The sequence below is a fragment of the Otolemur garnettii genome, unplaced genomic scaffold, assembly GCF_000181295.1.
Source record: "Otolemur garnettii isolate 467f Iridium unplaced genomic scaffold, OtoGar3 scaffold00061, whole genome shotgun sequence".
Taxonomy (NCBI): domain Eukaryota; kingdom Metazoa; phylum Chordata; class Mammalia; order Primates; family Galagidae; genus Otolemur; species Otolemur garnettii.
In genome coordinates, this window is record NW_003852456.1 from 2,732,139 (window position 1) to 2,754,166 (window position 22,028).

The following is a 22,028-nucleotide window of genomic DNA, read 5'->3' on the forward strand; positions in this document are numbered from 1 at the left end:
CCCGCCACCTTAGGTGTATGTGGCTGGCGCTTTAGCCGCTTGAGCCACAGGCGCCGAGACCATAACTGTAATTTTGAATCATAATGTAAATATCTGATATGCAGGATGTGTGTTCCAATGGGTTTTTCTTAGGCGACCCTATGAAAGGGTCAGTAGACCCCCACAGGGGTCACAATCCACATGTTGAGAACTGCTATTTTAGGTGAAGTGTTTTTCATCAAAGGGGTCTCAAATCTCGGTGCACTTTGTCAGTTTTCGTAGCATTCGTGGAACATCTGTAGGGTGTGGTTCACTAAGGTGGAGCGAATTCTTAGGAACGTTTATATGGAGCCACTAATTATGTCGCCAACTTCCTATAATGTTCATCTTTGAGTTTAGAAGTAAGTATGGACTTCACAGTTTTCTACTATTGTAGTAAGAATTACAAGTGTTCTCATTTCCTAGACCAGTAATGCTATGCTCTTCACATAGTCTAGAAGAAAATTCAGGCCCATCAGGGATGAGTCAGAAAGCGCTGAAGAAAATGAGATAAGAAGAAAAGTTAAATCAGCAGGGAAAACAAGCACACAGCAACATGAAGCTCTTCCAACTGCAGCATCTTCAGAATCTCCAGAGAAACCAGTGGAATCAGTCCCTTCTATACAGACAGGACACCTTAGTGCCCAGCCCCCTGCTGAAAGAGAGACACTGGCAACAGAAAGTCATCAGGTAAACAGGTGTCTGCCATTCCCTTGAATAGAGAAAAAGTTTATTAAAAATTGTTTTTTTAATCCTTTAACAGATAAATTTTATATTTTTCTTAACATAACAAAAATACATTTAATATAATAAAACTTATGATTATTTTAGAACAGGGGTCCTCAAACTTTTTAAACAGGGGGCCAATTCACTGTCCCTCAGACCGTTGGAGGGCCAGACTGCGGCCCTGGGACGATTCAGTTGCTAAGCAGGATAGGCAGAGGTGGCAAAAACACCCAGCAGGCTGGATAAATGTCGTAGGTGGGCTGCATGTGGCCCGTGGGCCGTAGTTTGAGTACGCCTGTTTTAGAAAGTCTAGATGGTATAGAAAGGAAGATAAAATCACCTTTAAATTCTATAACCCTAAAATTACCACCATGTTTTTGGTTCTATACTCTTCAGTCTTTTTTCTAAAGTTTTTTGTTTTGATTGTTGTTTTGTTTTGTTTTGTTTTGAGTCTCACTCCATCACCCTGGTTAGAGTGCTGTAGCATCATAGCTCACAATAACCTCAAACTCTTAGGCTTGAGCGATCCTCTTATCTCAGCCTCCCAAGTAGCTGGCCCTACAAGTGCTCACCCCTACAACCAACTAGTTTTTCTATTGTTAGTAGAGATGGGGTCCCAGTCTTGTTCAGGGTGTTCAGGCTGGTCTCAAACTTCCAAGCTCAAGGAATCCTCCTACTTCAGCCTCTCAGAGTGTTGGGACTACAGGTGTGAGCCACCCCACCCCAGCTCTGTGTGACATCTTTATGTAGTGAACATTGTTGTTGATGGGTTGTTTAAAATCTGAATTCTTCTTGTGAATAATGCTGACTTTCATTCTAGTTTGTAGCTTAATTACTGACTATCTTCAAGTTCACGCTTGGTTTTATCCTTTGGCAGGTCAGTCTGTGGGTAGCTTAAGGTGTTTTCTAAACCTTTCTCACTCAGTGGGACTCACCTCCGTTTAGTTTCCATTGCTGCATAACCAGTCAGCACACAGTTGGGTGCCTGACATCACACATTTATTATCTCAGTTTCTGAGGTTAGAAGTCCAGGCTCAGCTTAGCTGGATTCTCTGCTCAGCATCTCACAAGCAGAAATCTCATCTGAGACTCAGGGTGCCCCCCCTAAGATCACTGAATCTGTTTTGGGTTGTTAGTAGAATTTAGTTCCTTGCTCTGTGGACTGATCCTGTTTTCTCTCTGGGTGTGAGCTGAGGTTGTCCTCTGCTCCTGCAGGCTGCCCTCCTGTCCCAGTCACATGGCCCCTGTACAGTGTGGGAGCTCACAGATGCCTGCTGGGCATTCTCCCCCATCTGAAGTCATAGGTGTAGATTGTAATCAAGGGGGGCAGCCGTCCCATCACAGGTGCCACCACACTCCCTGGCAGGGAATTAGGCACGTCATCTCAGATTCTGTTTAGCACAGTCCCCAGTCCGTCTCAGTGATGGATCTGGTCAGTGATGGGTTTTAGGCTTTGTTTATAGCATATCTAGAGTAGGCCCTACTCTGGGGCAATATTAGCAGAAAAAAACCCAAACTCTGAAAAATAACTTAGAATTTTATTCTGAGCCACATATGTATGACCATGGCTGGGAGAGTCACACCCACGAAGTCTTGAGTTAGTGGGCTTGCCATGGTGGGTTACAGTTTGGTTTTATACGCTGTAGAGAAACAGAATTGCAGGTAAAGTCACAAATCAGTTAATGGAAGGCAGACATTGTATTAGCCTGAATAAGCAGAAAATCTTGAAGCAGGAGTTTACAGGTTATGGGGGAGGGGGTTAAAAATTCTTTGTTTTGTAATTGACTAATGAAATGAGGATAAGGAAGCCAGTTAATTGGAGATAAGCCCCAGTAAATTGACTCAAGTGATCTGTAAAACAAATAGGCTGCCTGCAGGTGCGCTAACCTTTGCTCTGTGTGGCCTTGGGTCTGCTTATAATTTAGTGTCTTACTGTCCCAGGCATCCAGTCTCCCTTCCTTTTGTGGCCAAGAGGTCAGTTTTTTTTGTTTTGTTTTGTTTTGTTTTGTAGATACAGAGTCTTACTTTATCACCCTTGGTAGAGTACCATGGCATCACACAGCTCACAGCAACCTCCAACCCCTGGGCTTAGGCGATTCTCTTGCCTCAGACTCTGAGAGCTGGGACTACAGGTGCCGGCCATATGCCCGGCTATTTTTTTGTTGCAGTTTGGCCAGGGTCGGGTTTGAACCAACCACCCTTGGTATATGGGGCTGGTGCCCTACTCACTGAGCCACAGGTGCCGCCCCCAAGAGGTCAGTTTTGTTTTTTTTTTTTGTTTTTTTTTTTGAGACAGAGCCTCAAACTATCCCCCTGGGTAGAGTGCTGTGGCATCACAGCTCACAGCAACCTCCAACTCCTGGGCTCAAGCGAGTCTCCTGCCTCCGCCTCCCAAGTAGCTGGGACCACAGGCGCCCGCCACAACGCCTGGCTATTTTTTTGGTTGCAGCCATCATTGTTATTTGGCGGGCTGGGGCTGGATTTGAACCCGCCACCTTAGGTGTATGTGGCTGGCACCTTAGCCACTTGAGCCATAGGCGCCAAGCCAAGAGGTCAGTTTTAATGTTTCTGTGGGGTACCCTTGGCCAAGAGGGATCCATTCAGGATTTTTAGTTCACAAGGTATTTTTGGACCCGTTTTCATTCTTGCCTCCTTAGGAAGGACCCAGACACCCAGCACCCCCGCTGTTCTTCCCCCTTTCTCAAACACAGTTACACTGTAACTATACAGGTATGCAGTGCCTATGTGCACTAGGGCCAGCCAGGTGCAAGGTCATAACTAGTTTATTAGCTTTTTTTTTTAATATCCCACCCTAAAATCAACTGTTGCCCTCTTAGGACCAGTATTGACCTGAGGTGGCATCTCAGTGTGGTCCTTCTGCCCAGTAGCCAGGCGTGAGGGCTAGTTTTCCCTCCAGCCTCGCAGCCTCTTCTGTCTGCACGTGCATGGTGCAGGTAACCCCTCAGCTAAGGAGGTCCTGTGCTCTTCGAGGACTTTAGCTTGAATTTGTGTATGGGGAAGTGGAATTCCTGGGGCTCACCCACAGTTGCCCTTATGTAGGGGACTTCATCTCGTGTTGCCTAAATAGAGGTGCTGTTCCCCACCCCCACCTTATAGTGGCTCTTGTTGAGGGGGGCAGGTGCAGAGCCCGCAGCTTCACTGCAGCTGGAGCAGAAATATGAGCTGCTTGTATGCACTGCTGTCTCAAGTACCTTCAAGGCAATGATTTTTGTAATCTGCTGAACGTGTTATTTTCTTTTGTTTTGTGGTGGTTTTACTTAATTGGTATGTTTCCTTACATTAATTTTGATAATTTATATAGCTAATATATATTAATTTAGAACGAAATAGGAATAGTAGCTAAGTAGCAAATGATAGTGTTTGAGAACACAGTCTTAATCCCCACATTTTAAGAGAAAGAACACTTGGCTCAGCGCCTGTGGCTCAACCGGCTGGGGCGCCAGCCACGTACACCTAAGGTGGCGGGTTCGAATCCCCAGCCTGGACCCGCCAAACAACAATGACGGCTGCAACCAAAAAATAGCCGGGCGTTGTGGCGGGCGCCTGTGGTCCCAGCTACTTGGGAGGCGGAGGCAGGAGACTCGCTTGAGCCCAGGAGTTGGAGGTTGCTGTGAGCTGTGATGCCACGGCACTCTACTCAGGGGGACAGCTTGAGGCTCTGTCTCAAAAAAAAAAAAAAAAAAGAGAAAGAACACTTAAATATTAAGACCTATGCCATGTTTTTTCTTGTAGAAAACTCAGGAAAAAGGGAAGATGTCTTATGGTAAAAGGGAGAGGCCAAGAAGTGAAGCTACAGACGCAGGTACAGATGGTGTTGTGTACTTTGTCACTCATTCAAAAATTTTATGGGAAGAAAAAAATTTCATTTTTAATTTGTTAAAGTAGTAAATTATAAATACATAAAATTGCATCTTTTAAAAAATTAAGGGGCTCGGCGCCTGTGGCTCAAGTGGCTAAGGCGCCAGCCACATACACCTAAGGTGGCAGGTTCGAATCCATCCTGGGCCTGCCAAACAACAATGATGGCTGCAACTGAAAAAAAATAGCCAAGCATTGTGGTGGGCGCCTGTGGTCCCAGCAACTTGGGAGACAGAAGCAGGAGACTCACTTGAGCCCAGGATTTGGAGGTTGCTGTGAGCTATACCACGGCACTCTACCCAGGGGGACAGCTTGAGGCTCTGTCTCAAAAAATAAAAATAAAAATAAAAATTAAGAATATATGATTTGGAGTAACCTTTTTTCTAACATTTATTGTGAAAAATTTTCAACATACAGCAAAGCTAAAAATGTATTTTAGTATATATTCACCTACCACTAAGATTTTATAGTTAACATTTTCTTTTTTTTTTTTTAGTTAACATTTTTGTATACTTCCTTTGTTGTCTATCCCTTCATCTGATTTAATTTTTTAATGCATTTTAAAATCAGTTAGACATCAGTACTTCTGAAATACTTCAGCATGCACACAATTCACTGGAGTTCAATTTTTGTTGATGCTGTTTTCTTTTAAATGTAGACTGTACATACAGCACAGGGAAATGCCCAACCTTAAAGTGTATGCCACACCTGTGTATGTTAGACATAAAATCTTTGAGCCACTGAGGAAAGGAGCACTTTAGATGAGATTTAAAAGATAATACAGTCCTTTGTAGATCAATCGACTGGCTGCCCCATACGGAGCAGCAGCCAGTTAAATGGTGGGGTTTTTAAGGGGTATAGGCACAGAGGGAGGCTTGAGGGGGGCTTGAGCCCATGGCATCTGGACGCCTCAGATGTTAACCAAGTGAAGCAAGCTGGTTTACAGAAGCGAAGATGAGCGGTTTTTGCAAGCAAGGTATTTCATAGAAATGGAGCATGGCGGTTCATGTGGTTGAGTTCACACAGCCCAGGTGGCTTCAGGTGCTCAGTGGAAGTTTCCACTGGGGGCTAACTTGGTGGTGGGCGAGAAGGGGGGGGGTACATAAGATGGAGGCACCATTGTCCTGACTTTCAGCAACTTTTAGCCTTAACATGTAAGTCAAATCATGATCAATAGATAAACATTTGATTCCAGAAAGTTCTATCACATCTCTTTCCTGTCAGTCCCCATCCCACCTCCTCAGGCAACTGCTTCAGCTGTTCTATCCACTATAGATTAGTTTTGTTTATTCTGGAATTTTATATAAATGGAATCCCATAATATATACTTATTTTTATCCACTTCCTATCAAAGGGATCATAGTATGTACTCTTGTATAAGGCTTCTTTTACTCAGCATAATTTGGGGGGGAGGTTTATCTATGTTTTGTGTGTGTGCGTGTGTGTGTGTGTGTTTTTAAATCCTTTTGTTTGATTACAACACATTTCATCCCATCCCTTACTGATGGGCAACTGAGTTGTTTTTGGGATTTGTCTATTATGCATAAGGCTGCTGTGAACATGCTTATTATACACATGTCTTTGTGAACATATGTTTTCATTTCTCTTAAAAAGGAGTGAAGCTGCTGAGTCATAGAGTAGGCATATGTTGAATTTTACAAAAAACTGCCAAGCTTTGAAAGCTGCGTTCCCAAGGTGGTTACATAATTTTCTATTCCCACCAGAAGATGTACAGTTTAAAGTGTTACTAAGAATACAGTGAACAACTCCATATGAGTAACTTTAAAATAGGCAAGGGGGTAGAGGGGCAGGAAGAAGCTGGTCAGTAACACCAAGTTAATATCAGCAGGTGGGGTTTCAGGTATTCTGCTGTACAGCAAGGTGGCTCTGGTTAAAGGCAGATATAGGCAGTCCCTAAATTACTAACATTGGACTTAGGTACAACTCGCACTTATGAACGGAGGTTATCACAGGTAATGAGTAAATGTACCTGTTCGAACCTACATACAAATTCAACTTAGGAACAAACCTACAGAATCTATCTGGTTTGAAACCTGGGGGCTACCTGTAGCCCGAAGAGAGGATTTTGAATGTTCTCACCAAGAAGAAATGATGAATTATGAGGTGATGGACATGCTGAATACCTGGATATGATTTCTACACAGTACATACATGTATCAAAACATCACACTCTACCCCATAAATATGTTCAATGATTTTGTGTCAAAAAGAAATTTAAAAAAAAAATCCAGGGCCCTCAAAAAATATGTGCAAAGGAGACATCTCCCCTCTACCCCTGACTTGCAGCATATAAATATGTAGAAAAACACAAGGCTAACAAGCTGGCTTTTAGGGAAAACTAGAACAATCCTCTTAACTATCCAATTTAATCAGTAATCAAAAATCTTCCTATAAAAACTAACAAAAAACTCTTCAGGTCCAGGTACTTTTATAAATGAGGTACCTGCCACAACACCCTCTTTTTTTTTGGAGACAGAGTCTCAAGCTGTTGCCCTGGGTAGAGTGCTGTGGCCTCACAGCTCACAGCAACCTCAAACTCCTGGGCTCAAGCAATTCTCTTGTCTCAGCCTCCCAAGTAGCTGGGACTACAGGCACCCGCCACAATACCCAGCTGTTTTTTTTGTTGTTGTTGTTGTAGTTGTTGTTGTTTGGCAGGTCCAGGCTGGATTCAAACCTGCCCACTCTAGTGTATGTGGCTGATGCTCTAGCTGCTGAGCTACAGGCACTGAGCCACACGTGGCTATTTTTTAAGAGATGTTGTCTTGCTCTGGCTCAGGCTCTAACTCCTGAGCTCAGACAACTCACCTACCTCAGCCTCCCAGAATGCTGGGAGTACAGACATAAGCCTTGGTGCCCACCCTCGAAATATAGGAATGTTAATAAAAAGACACCCTCATAGAAAAATAGGCAAATGACACCAGCATATTTTTAGAGTAGAGGAAATGGTAAAATAAACATTTGGAGGGAGTCTATTCCTAATCACAGAAACTTGAACTATAGCTAGGGTGAGACCTTTTGCATGTACTAGATGGCAAATAAAGTCTCTCGATTCTAAATTTAATGAAGATGTTACCAAGTGGGGATCCTTAACAAATGTAGGTATAAATGTTCTAAGCACTTTGAAAATCATATTGGCATCTCTTACAAAGTTGAAAATGTGCAGTTTGGAACCCAGCAGTCACTGTGGATGTGTTTTTTAGAGCAATTCTTGCACAGGTGCATGAAGCATGTGTGAGCTCCCTTAGTATCACCTGTGGTGCTCACACAGTGCTAGAAACATCCCATCCCAGTAGGGTGACAGGGGTGAGTTGTGGTGTGTTATGTGATGGAAGGAACACAGAGGAAACCTCTGCTGGTAGGTTAACAAATACAGAAAGCCAAACATGCAGAACTAAACTGTGCTATCAGCTCAGCACCCATAGTACAGTGCTTAGGGTGCCAGCCACATGCACCAAGGGTGGCAGGTTCGAACCCGGCCCAGGCCTGCTAAACAACAATGACTACTGCAACAACAATAAAAAAAATAGCCGGGCCTTATGGCGAGCACCTGTAGTCCCAGATACTTGGGAGGCTGAGGTAAGAGAATCGCTTACACCCAAGAGTTGGAGTTTGCTGTGAGCTGTGACATCATAGCACTCTACTGAAGGTGACATAGTGAGACTCTGTCAAAAAAAAGAAAACAAAAAACCTGCTATTTAAGAACGTATTTATGTGTGTACAGTTACAATAAAGAAGAATCAACACAAAATGCCAAATGGTGGTTGCTGACAAGGTTGGCAGGGTATATATTTGAGTGGGGGTACCCAGAGTACTTCAGTGTCTTGTTAGTATGCTGGGGTCCCAGGAGGGTCTCACACACACACACACAAATGTCCTCATGTGCATAAAACAACTCATAACAAATCAATTATACCAAAATTAAAAATGATAAATAAGAGTAGAGAGTTTGGATAGAAGGGTTCTTAATTAAATTTTAGCTAAGCATGGTGGCTCATGCCTATAATCCTAGTGCTCTCGGAGGCTGAGGTAGGAGGATCAAGTGAGGTCAGGAGTTTGAGACCAACCTGATCAAGAGTGAGACCCTGTCTCCACTAAAAATAGAGAGACCGATCTGATCAAGAGTGGGACCCTGTCTCCACTAAAAATAGAAAATTAGCCGGGTGTGGTGGCAGGTGCCTATAGTCCCAGCTACTCGGGAGGCTGATGCAGAAGGATCACTTGATCCTAGGAGTGTGAGGTTGCAGAGAGGTATAATGACACCACTGTCCAAAAACGAAAAAAAAATCTTAGCCCTGAAAGCGTAAGAAAGATTTTATTTGGACAAAAGTATCTTCAGATATTGTGTCTTTTGTTTTATTGGTCCCAGGCAGGTGCACTGCTTTACACACTGTGGCTGTGCAACTGCCCACAGAGCTGGCAGTACTCACCGTCCAGCTCTCTGCAGAAGTTGCCAGCCCCAACTTACAGCCACCGCGAGCTTATTTACTGTGGGGGTTCTGCTCATCTGCGGCTACACTGGGGTGAAGGTCTGAGATCCCTGGTCATAGGTCTCATTTCAGCCCCTCCTGTGGTCCCTTCTTTTCCTGAAGGTTGGGCTGTCCTGTACTGTGGGAGTCAGAATCTCACGTGACAGGCGACATCCATGAGGGAGCATTTGAATATGAAGAGCAGCCCCAGCTGTAGATCTCTGAGCCCTGACTCTGAAAGCTGCAGTGTCACTCACATGTCCTGCTGTTCAGGCCAGTCCTGGGTCTGTCCCAGGTTCAAGGGGAAGAGAACTAGGGAAGGTGGCAGAGAATCTGCAGCTGTCATTAACCTACTACAGCCAGGAGTCACTCAGGGCAGTGGGACTCCAGAGACAAACTGAGTGTGGGCATCAGTTTTGCAGCATTACGTAAGAAGGTAATTACAGAAAAAGAGCGGACTGTGCTGTCAGTGGCTCGTGTCAATGTTGCACAGAAAGTCTGACCCTGCTTTAGAAATTGACTATAGCACCTTACAAATGTTCAGTAATTACAGTTTTGTAAATAAAAGCCAGAAAATGTTTTATTCCATTTACCATCGAGGAAACTGAACTCTGGACCTACAGCAAAATGATGAATAATCAGCATATTAAATTGATTTATCTTAATATTCTAGGTACTTCTGATGTCGTACGTATTTGGTGTCTAGACGGAAAGAAAACCAGTGACATCATGGAGTTGGATATTGTTTTGCCTGCGCTGGAGAAAACCCTCCTAGAGTATGAGTAAGTCTTTTTGATATTGTGATGTGTGTACCTGATAAACTTCCCTTGCACCATGTTTGCTCATCCAACAGTTTTCTAGGTGTGCTATAGCATTATGTCTTTGGAATCTTTACATTTTCTGTTTTTCCCCCCAAAATCCATCTTAAAAATCCTAATTTTTACATTTTCATTATAACTTTTTCTTCAGCCCTTTGAATTATTAGAATGTTTTTCTCTATCCACAATTATGTGACTATTCATATTTTTGTGTAAGCCTTCTATCTTAAGTATGTTGTCAAAGATGGTCTGGTGATACCTTTTTTCTTTTCTTAATTTTGAGACTTTCTCTGTGCCCTAGCACATGATCCATGTGGAATCTCTGGCCACTGGATTGAGCTAGAACATATAAGTATGGATCTATGTGGAAACTCTTGATTACTTGAGTTTTTCTGGTGCTTTAGTTTGTGCTGAATATATTTAGAGACTGTGGGAACATCATGTTTAAAATTCTGTCTTGTAAATTGAACATTTATCATTAAGTAGTGATCCATTCTGAACATGCTTTTGGTTATTATTGTAAGTGAAATTGTTTTCTTTTTTTTTTTTTTTTGAAACAGAGTCTCGTTATGTCGCCCTCAGTAGAGTGCTGTGATGTCACAGCTCACAGCAACCTCAAACTCTTGGACTTAAGCTATTCTTTTGCGTCAGCCACCCAAGTAGCTGAGACTACAGGCACCCGCCACAACGTCCAGCTATTTTTTTGTTATAATTGTTGTTGTTTGTTTGGCAGGCCAAAGTTGTGTTCGACCCCACCAGCTCTGGTGTATGCAGCTGGCACCCTAGCTGCTGAGCTACGGGTGCAGAGTCTGAAATCGTTTTCTTAATTTCCTTTTTGGAGGGTTTGTTATTAGCATATACAAACAGAGCTCATTCTTTTTGTTTGCTTTGCTTTTGAGAGAGATTCTTGCTTTGCCTCCCAGGCCTGGGGTGCAGTGGCCTGATCACAGCTCACTTCAGTCTCTAACTCCCAGGCGTAAGTGATCCTCCTGGCTCAGTCTCCTGAGTAGTAGCTGGGATTATAGGTGTGAGCCACCGCATCTGGCCACAACTGTATTTTTTTTTTTTTTTCCTGAGACAGAGTCTCAAGCTGTCGCCCTGTGTAGAGTGCTATGGTGTCATAGCTCTCAGCAACTTCCAACTCTTGGGTTTAAGCAATTCTCTTGCCTCAGACTCCCAAGTAGCTGGGTTTACAGGCACCCACTACAATACCCTGCTATTTTTTGGTTGTAGTTGTCATTGTTATTTGGCAGGCCCGGGCTGGATTCGAACCTGCCAGCTCTGCTGTATGTGGCTGGTGCCCTAGCTGCTGAGCTACAGGGGCCGAGCCCACAACTGTATTTTTGTGTTTATTTTGAAGCTGGCAACTTTACTGAATTCATTTATTATTTCTAACAGGCTTTTGTGTTTATTTGTTTTGATGGGATGACCAAATTAACCTTCTGCCCTAGGAAGCTAGAAAAAAGCCAATTAAATCCAAAGCAAGCAGAGGAACTAGATAGCTGATTTATGGCTACGTATCAGTTGATCCAAATGTGTCACACAGTTATTTATTCTTCTGTTTGCTAACAGGCAAGGAGGGTGGGAGGAAGCCCCTGGTTTACTGGGATTAGAGCAGGCGTCCTCAAACTATGGCCCACAGGCCACGTGTGGCCCGCCTAGGACATTTATCCAGCCCGCCAAGTATTTTTGCCACCGCTGCCTGCCCTGCTTAGTAGCCAACTCGTCCTGGGCGCTGCAGTCCTGCCCTCCAACTGTCTAAGGGACAGTGAACTGGCCCCCTGTTTAAAAAGTTTGAGGACCCCTGGATTAGAGGGTGGGAAGAGACTGGGGTTGGCTGTAAGCAGTTATTACTAGGAACTTAGCCAGTGTCAGGGAATTATGATGACCTCCTACCAGAGGGCTCAGAGAGCACTACCTCTGTTTTTTTACTTTTGCTGGGACATTTTTCCAGTATTTTGTTTAAGTCTGAGAAAGGGCTGCAGGCTAACCACTGTCACCTTAGATATTTAAAATTGCATGTGCCAAATTGTGTGTGTGGGTTATGTACTAAGCACATGAAACACACCTCTCAAAATCCTTTATGGTACTTTTTCCTTTTTAAATTCTACAGACAAAGAATAGGATCCAAAATCTGTAAGGAAGCCATCAACAAATTTTATTTTAATATTAAAGAAGAACTCATTAAGATGGTAAGTTCACTAGACATAAATATGTTGGTCTAACAATTTTTGCCTAATCCTGAGGTAGCACCCTTTGTCTTAGAAACACGAGTATTTCACAGAACAGGTTTTAAACTAAATGTGATATATCTGAAACTAATTCACATTTAATTTTGGAAAATGCATGTGAATTATTTTTTGTTTCATATAGCTTAAAGATGCCCACATGTTAAGAAAGCTGAAAAGGAGGAATGCTAAGGTAAGTCCTATGGTCAGGAGCTGGCAGGTTCGAATCCAGCCTGGGCCCACTAAACAACAATGATGGCTGCAACCAAAAAATAACTGGGTGTTGTGGCGAGCGCCTATAATCCCGGCTACTTAGGAGGTGGAGATAGCAGACTTGCTTGAGCCCAGGAGTTGGAGGTTGCTGTGAGCTGTGACGCCATGGCACTCTACCCAGGGCAACAGTTTGAGGCTCTGCCTCAAAAAAGAAAAAAGATCCTTTTAGTTGGGTTGTTACTTAGTTGACCTGACGAGCACTACTGCTACTGAACGGGGGTCCTAGTCACCTTTGTTGCTTAAAGCTATGCAAGCATCTAATTACAGTTTTTATAATTGAAACAAACTTTGTAATTGAAACAAAAATTTAAGCCTTTTCAAATGGCCCCAAGTTAGCCTGAATAAGTTGTTAGCTTGAACATGTCTGTCAAGTTCAGTGTGATCAACTATGTGGATGAGTATTAAGTACTGTGTATTTATTGCTTTTGTGGATGTCAAAAAGCAAAACCCACTCCTTTTTTTTTTTGGAGACAGAATCTCAATCTGTCACCCTGGGCAGAGTGCTATGGTATCATAGTTCACAGCAACCTCCAACTCGGGCTCAATCAAGCCTTTTGCCTCAGTTTTTCTATTTTTAGTAGAATGAGGTCTCAATTTTGCTCAGGCTGGTTTTGAACTTGTGAGCTCAAGCAATCCACCCATCTCAGCCTCCCAGAGTGCTAGGATTACAGGTGTGAGCCACCACACCCGGCCCAAAATCCTTTAGAATAAAGAACTATCCCAGGTAAAAGGACAGCTGGGAAGGGTACGGGGTTGGGGGTGAGGAGACCTTGTTTCTAGTTGACTGGTTCTGCTGCTTCAGTGTTGTGCCACCTTAAAAACCGCACACTATGAGGTGTAAGTGGGGGCGAGCTGGTCAGCACCAGATCCTGCTTTCCTGTCTGTGTGGATGGACCCCATGACCTCAGAAGTGAGTTCAGGAGTAGACAAGCAGTCCCTTTTGTACATTTACATAGAAATGGGCTTGAAATACATACATTTTCTTTCCAGTGATTATAAACCTTCGGATTTTTGTTTTCTTTCCATTTTAATATTACTAGTCATTTCTGCATTGCTTATAAGTGGGAAGTGGGAACATTCTGAGTGTCCAACAGTGAATATTAAGTAGTCACTCAAAATGATGGCCGAGTTAATAAAATTTATAACATTGAAACGTTCTTTGTAAAATACAAAGTGTATCACTGCCCTCCTGCATTATTTTCCTAGTGCATCTAGATAAAACTTCAAGTCCTACAGGTCACAGGCTCCAGTGAGGACCTGTCTCCCCTTCCTCTTCAGGGTTGTCCTGAAGTAGATGCCCCTGCTGCTCTTTTCCCTCATAGAACCCGCCACCAGCTTTATCACTCACTGTTTATAAGCAGTGTCTGCCCTCCCCATTAGATCACAGTCCATGGTGATAAGAATTGGGTTGTCTTGCTTCTTACTGTATTTCAATACCTGGCACAGTGTATGTGGCAGTGCTAATATTTACAAAGTGAATTTAACACAAGAATGATTGTGCTGTTCAGATGATTTCAGATATCGAAAAGAAAAGGCAGCGTTTGGTTGAAGTCCAGGATGAACTCCTTGGGTAAGATTATATTAAAATCCTATTCAAGACCTTACCTAGAAGGGTACACCATAATATTTTGCTATGTATAACATGCAGTTTCTTGACCAGATTCTTGGGGAGGGGGTAAGTAAGGATGTGCATTACACATGGGTAGTGTAATAATTCCACATCTGTAGATTTTGTGATTGCTTCTGGATTTTTACAGCAAGCTGTCCAGCAAAAACTTAACTGAGTTTTTTTTTTTTTTTTTTTTTGAGATGATCTCATTTTTTCACCCTCAGTAGAGTCCTGTGGCATCACAGCTCACAGCAACCTCAAACTCTTGGGCTCAAGCTATTCTCTTGCCTCAGGCTCCCAAGTAGCTGGGACTACAGGCACCTCCTACAATGCCTGGCTATTTTTTTTTTTTAAGAGATGGTATCTCACTCTTTCTCAGGCTGTTCTTGAACTTGTGAGCTCAGGCAATCTACCTGCCTCATCCTCCCAAGTGCGGGGATTACAGGCATGAGTCACCACGCCTGGCTTAATAGAGATATTTAAGATATTCTATACCCTAAAATACTATGTTTTAAATTCTTTTATTTATGCTTATATGCTAAAAGGGTAAATCCAGAAAGCAATAATGATATCCATATGCAGAATAATGTCCTGGAGAACAGTAATCAGTTCTGTTGAACTTAATGACAGACTTCCAACAGAAGTATTTTTGGCCAAAAGAATGATGTATTCATTAGTACACTTTAGGCAGGAGCCTGCAATCTAGCTGATATTTTTTGTTACATAAAATTTCTTGTACTATAAAATGTTAAAAAATTAAAATGCTAAAATTTGTTTATAATAGAAAACACAAGTACCTAAGTATAAACAAATTTTGAATTAAAAAATAAAAATAGGTTTTCCCCCCTTGGAATTTTGGCCAAAAACATGGGTGCACATCATAACGGCAAACAGAGGTTTACTTGTGTCACTTGGGGTGGCAGCATCTGCTGTGGTGTCAGTAAAGTCCCAAGTTATTTGTGAGCTCGGGTGCTCAATAAAGGTTGGTCCTGCCGCCTCCTGATCTGTCTCCCAACAGATGTCTCAGCTCTGGCCTGAGAGGCAGCCTCATTTTGACTTACTTATAACTAGAGTTTTATTTATTTATTTATTTAGAGACAGAGCCTCAAGCTGTCACCCTGGGTAAAGTGCTGTGGCATCACAACTCACAGCAACCTTCAACTCCTGGGCTCAAGTGATTCTCCTGCCTCCGCCTCCCAAGTAGCTGCAACTATAGTCGCCCACCACTACGCCTGGCTATTTTTTGATTGCAGCCATTATTGTTGTTTGGCAGGCCTGGGCCCGGGCTGGATTCGAACCCACCAGCTCAGGTGTATGGCTGGCTCCTTAGCTGCTTGAGCCACAGGTGCTGAGCCATAACTAGAGTTATAGCACATAGGCTGTAGAATTCCACACCTTGGGTTTGAAACCAGACTCTGCCACTTCCTGGCTGTGTAACCTTGGGCAAGTTGCTTAACCTCTCAGTGCCTGTTTTCCCTCTGTGAATACAGGCTTCATACTTCCTGCACCTCACAGGGCTTTGTGTGGATTAAATGAGTCAGTGCACAGTCTAAGTGCTGTATCAGGTTTAATGCTTTTTGTAAGTTGCATGACACATGGGTCCCCCCTTCCTGAGGGCTAGGCCAGGAGGGCTCTAGGCCCTGCTGGCAGCGCCGTGTGATGGGCAAGACTGTGGAGCACACCTGCCCGTCAGCCTGGTATTGTGGTATTGTGTGGTGCTTTTCTTTGAGTCCAGGGAATGAAACATCAGATGTGCTTTGTGCTCTTAAGGAGCTTTAAGATAGCTTGAGAAGGTATTATCTGAAAAGACAGTCGTGGATTACAAGAACAACTGGCAGTGGAGTTTAAAGAGGGAGAAAGAGGGTGCCTGGTCTGCTGTTTGCAAATCTGGTTTGCAGACAGGTGCTGGCCTATCATAGAAAAGGTTCCCATTGCCCCAGAAATGAGAAAACTAAGGTGACAAGACGAAGGTAGCTAACACACGTGTCCTGTGTGAAAGCAGGCCCATTATTCTTCATCCTGTGAGGCAAGCTATAGTTTCACAGCCTTTGTTGCAGTTGTCATCAGTATGAGACCACTTACTAGGACATGTTTTAAGAAGTGACTTTTATTCTTTTTCTAGATGTAATTTCTTAAGTTGAGAAGTATATTTGGGAAAAGCATAATAGGAAAAAGTGTGGTATGTCATTATTTTAATGTTACATGAAAAACCTAAGGCCCAGGGAAGTAACTTAACTACAGTTTCACCCCAAGGTCAGGGAGAGCCTGGATGGGCTATCGGCTGACTGATCCCCCCATTCTGACCCGAGCCCTGCCAGCTCAGCTGGGAGTTTTTTTGAGTGCTAAGTTTGTTCAGTCAGAAAGGACTTAGTTGTTGTCATCCTCTTCTTATTGGCCCATCAAATCCACTTTCCACTTATTTCATCAGTTTGCCCAGATCATGCATTTTACATCAGGTACTGTGAGCATCTCACTGGTTTTTTTGACTGGACAGTGGAGAAGATTGTGCTCAGAGGAAGGTGCACAGGGAAACCCTTTTGTCCCTGGTTTCCGTGTTAGACAGCAGTGCCCACCTACACCTGCAGAGCCTTCTAACATGTTAGGCAATCATATGTTTTAACTCAGTGCTTCCCCAGACCCCTTGTAGCACACACAATGCATGTTTTTCTGTGGATGTCACTGCTCATTATTCTTTGGACATCACATTTCAGAGCCAAAGATAAACCATCCAGTCTCCCTGCCCTGGTGTTGATGCTTCACTCAGCATGGTAGCATCCTTGGCCTCATCAGCTGTTGGCCTTAGACTTCATTACATGTCATTTATTTTTGGAAACATATTTATTTTTGTCTTTAGGTTAAAGCCAGAACTGAGACAACTACAAACAAGATACACTGAGCTTAAGGAGAGAAAGTCTTCCCTTAGAAGTGCAGCATATTTCTTATCTAATTTAAAACAGCTCTATAGAGACTATTCAGATATTCAAGAGAAAGAACCAGAAGCAAAGGAAACGGTAAGTCTGATTTTCACTGTTTACTGTGCTTCAGGGGGACCAAGGGCATCTAGTCCCAGGAGGCTTAAGGAAGGTAAATGCAGGCGCCATGTCACTGTGGGGCAGGGAAGGTTTGTTACAGCGTCACTTCTCTTAGCTACTCAGTGAAGGCTGGAGGAGTAGGAAAATCCAGAATCACTGATTTTTTTTTTCCTTAGGGTATTAACACTTCAGAGAACTGGATTTCATCTACAAATCTGTATAACCCCCCCAATTGACAGGACACTGCTTTGATACAGTTCTCAACCTGAGACCACTCAGACTTGTTTGGAAGAGACCTCTTTTTGTTCTTCACCTAGACCTTGTTCACAGCATCTTTTGTATCTGAAAAACAAGGCATTATCCCACATAAATGGTGTGATTTTACAAGTTTAGAAGCATAAAAAAGCATATAGAAGGAAATACGTGGTATCGTATTGTTTCAACAGATTTTGTAGTTGCTTCTGGATTTTTACTGCAGGCTATCCAGCAAAGACTAATAGAGGTGTTTAAGGTAGAGGAAAAAAAGTTTACATTTCTATACCCTAATTTCCTATTTATATATAATGTATACATCTGTGTTATCAGATTTGTATTCTTCTGAATTCAATTTTAAGAATTTGACACTCATCTGTGTCTAAGGTTTATATTATAGATAGGGAAATAGAATCTGTTTTTGTTTTTTGGTATTTCACTAGTCTTATTTTTTATTCAGAGTTGATGATTTGGTTAATAAATTTGGAGAAACTAATAGTAGCATTAATTCAACTTGAGCATAATCACTTAGGTTAAAACGCGGAGTGACTCCACCTTACTTGGGATACCCTACTCCTACGGTGTCCTGTTCTTTAAAGGCCTCAGTAGCTTCTTGTACTTTTGTAGTAGCCTCTGTTCCTGTGCCTCACAGCATGTAGGTGTTTGGGCAGATGTCCCACCTCTTTTCCTAAGCTAAACAAACATCTCGCACCAAATCTGAGTTCTTCCCCTGCCTGAGAGCAGATGCCCACAGCATCTTAGACATCAGGCCGCCAAGTATTTAAGTTACATTCTATAGTAACACTTAAGTAAGCTTTATCCCTGAAAAAATCCCACTAGTATGTTGGTGGCAGCCACAATTTGACAGGTTTTTTTGCTTAGTTTTCATCACTCATAAAACCACCCTGTAGACGTGATTAAACAGCACAGTGTGAAACATAAAATTCTGAAAGGAGATGTAATCACTCAGGTGCAAGTAGGAAATTTGGCTTTGTTTCAAAATCTTGAGTTGGATTGTGCCTTCCTTCTACTTTTTTGTTGGGTTTGAATTCCGATTTTGCCTTTGGATTGGCAACCTTGAATTTAATTAATCCTCCCCCAAAATAGTTTTTCTAGATGATTGATGTTTTATAGGCCTGGTATGAAAGTAGAACTCACAGTTTTTTGTATTTTAAAATAGACACATGATCAAGCAGACCCCACACAGCCCAAACCAAGCCTTCACCTGTTCCAGGCACAATTTTATTTTAAATAATTTAATAATTTTTATTTTTAAATAATTTATTGACCAGAATGAGATCAGTTTAAACTCTGCTGACAGTTCCTTTCCAACTCTATCATCAATTATGTCCTAAAGAAAAGAATAAAAGCCAGTTAATGGTCCTAGTTTAAAAAACAAAAAATAGGCATTAGTCATAAGACTAAGCAATGCAAGGTTGGGTTATAAAACTTTTTGTTAATCTAAATAAATTCTTTCAACAGTATGACTCATCCAGCCTTCCAGCTCTGTTATTTAATGCAAGAACCATTTTGGGAGCTGAAACTCATCTCCAAAATATCAACCTTCAATTAGAGAAGCTCCTTGACCAGGAATGAGAAGACCAGTCTCCCAAAGTGTGCCTGTGTAAGGTTACCAGTATTGCATAGTCACCAGCATTTAATATATTTGTCCAAATTAAATGACTGTAAACTGAGAGTCTCATGGCTTTAAAGGCCATAATAATCTGGTCAGTCTTGAGTAACAAAGTTTAAAATGCTGACATCCATCAACCCAGCCCTCACACAGAAGAGTTTTAACCTGTACATAAACTTATAAAATTAAGTCGATTCATGAACAAAAACTAATTTTGATTAATTAAGATTCCTAATGAATTTAAGTACACCAAGGTTAATTTTCAGTAAAACTGGTTTACTTAAATAAAAAAAAATTAAAGTGATACAACTTGATACAAACAGCATAACAATAAATATAATTGTCTGTTTACTCAAACCTCACAGACTTCAGGTAAATTATTAGCCTGGTTATTTACGTGTCCATAGTTAATTACCTAATCTTGTAATACTGCTATAATAAGTTCATCAGGAATTTCATCCACTGTACTACTGTAACTGAGAAGACTGTTCTCTGCAGCATCAACTAATTCAGCATCCTCAGTGGCTTCTAAAAGACAAACATCATCTGTGTCATCGTCCCATCCAGTGTCAGAAGACACATCTGCTGACAACTCATGAGGTGACTGCTGATGAGGAGTCTTGGTCCTACTGTTGTCTGCATCATCTGTTGGAAACTCCTCTTCCTTTATTTCAGAGGGAAAAGGTGAGGGGAAGATACATGTGATTTCACCAACACAACCTATATTGAATTAAGGTATTAACAATGACCAGCCCTTCAGCAGGTACCAAAGTAGACATGCTGGACAGCTCCTATCTCTCCAAGCTGAGACTCATATGAAATTCCATTTTCCTGCATTTTTCAGTATCTCGCAATGGGGCAAGGGCAGATTTAACAACTGGAATTGGAAAAACCACTTGCTTTCCTGACAATGGACTTATTTCCCTAGAACATGGATTGAAAAAAGACGATTTTTGGAACAACTGCAAAACATGGCCAGATTAAACGTGTAGATAAGAGTACTGTACTGATGTTAAATTTCTTGCATTTAATAATACAGTGTAAGTGTCATTCTTTAGTACTGAGATGGAGGACTTTGATGTCTGCATCTTACAGCTCAAGAGATTCACCAAAAACAATGCATACAGTAGAGGGACAAAACCAATGTGGCCAATACAGGCAAAGGACAGAGTTCCTTTCTTAAAGAAAATTTCTAATTAATATTCAGATGACCAGTGACAAAAGCAGATTAAACAACACTGATAATTTGGTTTAAATTACTTAACTGTTAAAACTGAAAGGTATATCGGTATTTATTTATGGGTATGTAGCTATAATATTGTATCTTCCTTGGCATTTCTGAGGAACTTTAAAAAAAAAAATAGTATTTAGAGATAGATTCTCACCCTGTTGCCCTCAATAGAGTGCCATGGCATCACAGCAACCTCCAACTCTTGGGCTTAGGTCATACTCTTGCCTCTGGGACTACAGGTACCCGCCACAAGGCCCAGCTATTTTTTTGTTGTTGCAGTTTGGACGGGTTTGAACCTGCCACTCTTGATATATGGGGCCACCACCCTATTCACTGAGCCACAGGCACCACCCTAAAAATATAAATATTTTCTTTTTTTTTTTTTTTTGCAGTTTTTGGCTGGGGCTGGGTTTGAACCCGCCACCTCCAGCATATGGGGCTGGTGCCCTACCCCATTAAGCCACAGGTACCACCCAGTATAAATACTTTTTAACCTAGTAGTTACCAGAGAATTTGGCTATCCATATCTCAGAGACCAAGGATAGAATTTCCACCATTTTCAAACTTGGATGGGGTTTTTACAGAAGACGTTTTAAAAAACAGATTGAATAGATAAACTCAAGCACTTGTTCAGCTTTTGTAGCAGGTAAATTTTAGTGATAAATGTAAAGGTTTAAATTTATAAAGTTCTTGGGAGAGGGAATGGGTTAATTCATACCTACTGGGTACAGGGCACAGTTGTAATTTCCTGAAATAAAGGAAAAAAATTCCTGCAAGAAGTATTACTGGGGAAAAAATGGATAGAGGGATAGTCCAAGCAATTCAAGATAATAGTAAATCTGAAAAAAGGTTTATCTCATTAAGGAAATGCAAATTAAAACAACCACCTTTTGCCTACTGGGCTGGTAGAGGTTAAGAGGTTAGAAAGTTAAACATAAGCAATGTGGGTTAATAGGTATGCTAATAAAAGTTATTTGTGGAGGGCGGTGCCTGTGACTCAAAGGAGTAGGGCGCTGGCTCAAACCCGGCTCCAGCCAAAAACTGCAAAAAAGAAAAAAATAGTTATTTGTGGAAATGTTTAAGGAAAGAAATTTGGCAGTAATGAAAGAATATAGGCAGTAATAAAAAGATTTTGATACTTTACCAACCAAGTACTACTATATGACTTTAAAAAAAGATAGAAGCAGTCGGACATGGTGGCTCACACTTGTAATCCGAGCACCCTGGGAGGCTGAGGCCAATGGACTGCCCAAGCTCACGGGGTCAAGACCAGCAACAAAGAAAGACCCCATCTCTAAAAATAGCTGAGTGTTGTGGCCAGCTGGTGCCTACAGTCCCAGCTATTTGGGAGGCTGAGGCAAGAGAATTGCTTGAGCCTAAGAGTTTGAGGTTGCTGCAAGCTATGACACCAGGGCACTCTACTGAGGGTGACAAAATGAAACTGTCTCAAAAAAATCAAAAAACATTGATACAAATTTTGGGAGATAAAAATGTATCCACTCATTATCAGTTATCACTGGTCAAATTATAAGGAAGATTCTTTCCTTTGTATTCTAATTCATTCTACAATGTATGGTAATTATTAATATCTGGGTAAATATGTAGTACCAGTCTTTGTAAGAAAAAGCTGGATTGCCTAGTTTGGTAATATCTACCAAAATTAAACTGCATATACTCTGGTGGTGCCTGTAGCTCAAGTGGCTAAGGCACCAGCCACATACACCAGAGCTGGCAAGTTCAAATCTGGCCCAGGCCTGCCAAACAACAATGACAACTACAACCAAAAAATAGCTGGGTGTTGTGGCGGGTGCCTGTAGTCCCAGCTACTTAAGAGGCTGAGGC

At 42.0% G+C, this 22,028-nt stretch overlaps 2 protein-coding genes across 2 annotated transcripts in view; one reads left to right on the plus strand and one right to left on the minus strand.

Annotated features, from left to right (window-relative positions):
- The window catches only part of CENPU (centromere protein U), a 35,127-nt gene extending 15,141 nt beyond the window's left edge, over positions 1-19,986 (plus strand). The window contains exons 5-13 of the mRNA XM_023514910.1: positions 472-708; positions 4,498-4,567; positions 9,784-9,892; positions 12,042-12,120; positions 12,302-12,349; positions 13,938-13,999; positions 16,893-17,049; positions 18,805-18,946; positions 19,454-19,986. Coding sequence (XP_023370678.1) covers positions 472-708; positions 4,498-4,567; positions 9,784-9,892; positions 12,042-12,120; positions 12,302-12,349; positions 13,938-13,999; positions 16,893-17,049; positions 18,805-18,918 — 876 coding nt within the window. The 3' untranslated portion in view covers positions 18,919-18,946; positions 19,454-19,986. The remainder of the gene's footprint in view (positions 1-471; positions 709-4,497; positions 4,568-9,783; positions 9,893-12,041; positions 12,121-12,301; positions 12,350-13,937; positions 14,000-16,892; positions 17,050-18,804; positions 18,947-19,453) is intronic.
- The window catches only part of PRIMPOL (primase and DNA directed polymerase), an 18,356-nt gene continuing 15,242 nt past the window's right edge, over positions 18,915-22,028 (minus strand). Inside the window, exon 9 of the mRNA XM_023514902.1 lies at positions 18,915-19,619. Within this exon, the coding sequence (XP_023370670.1) occupies positions 19,371-19,619 (249 nt within the window). The 3' untranslated portion in view covers positions 18,915-19,370. The remainder of the gene's footprint in view (positions 19,620-22,028) is intronic.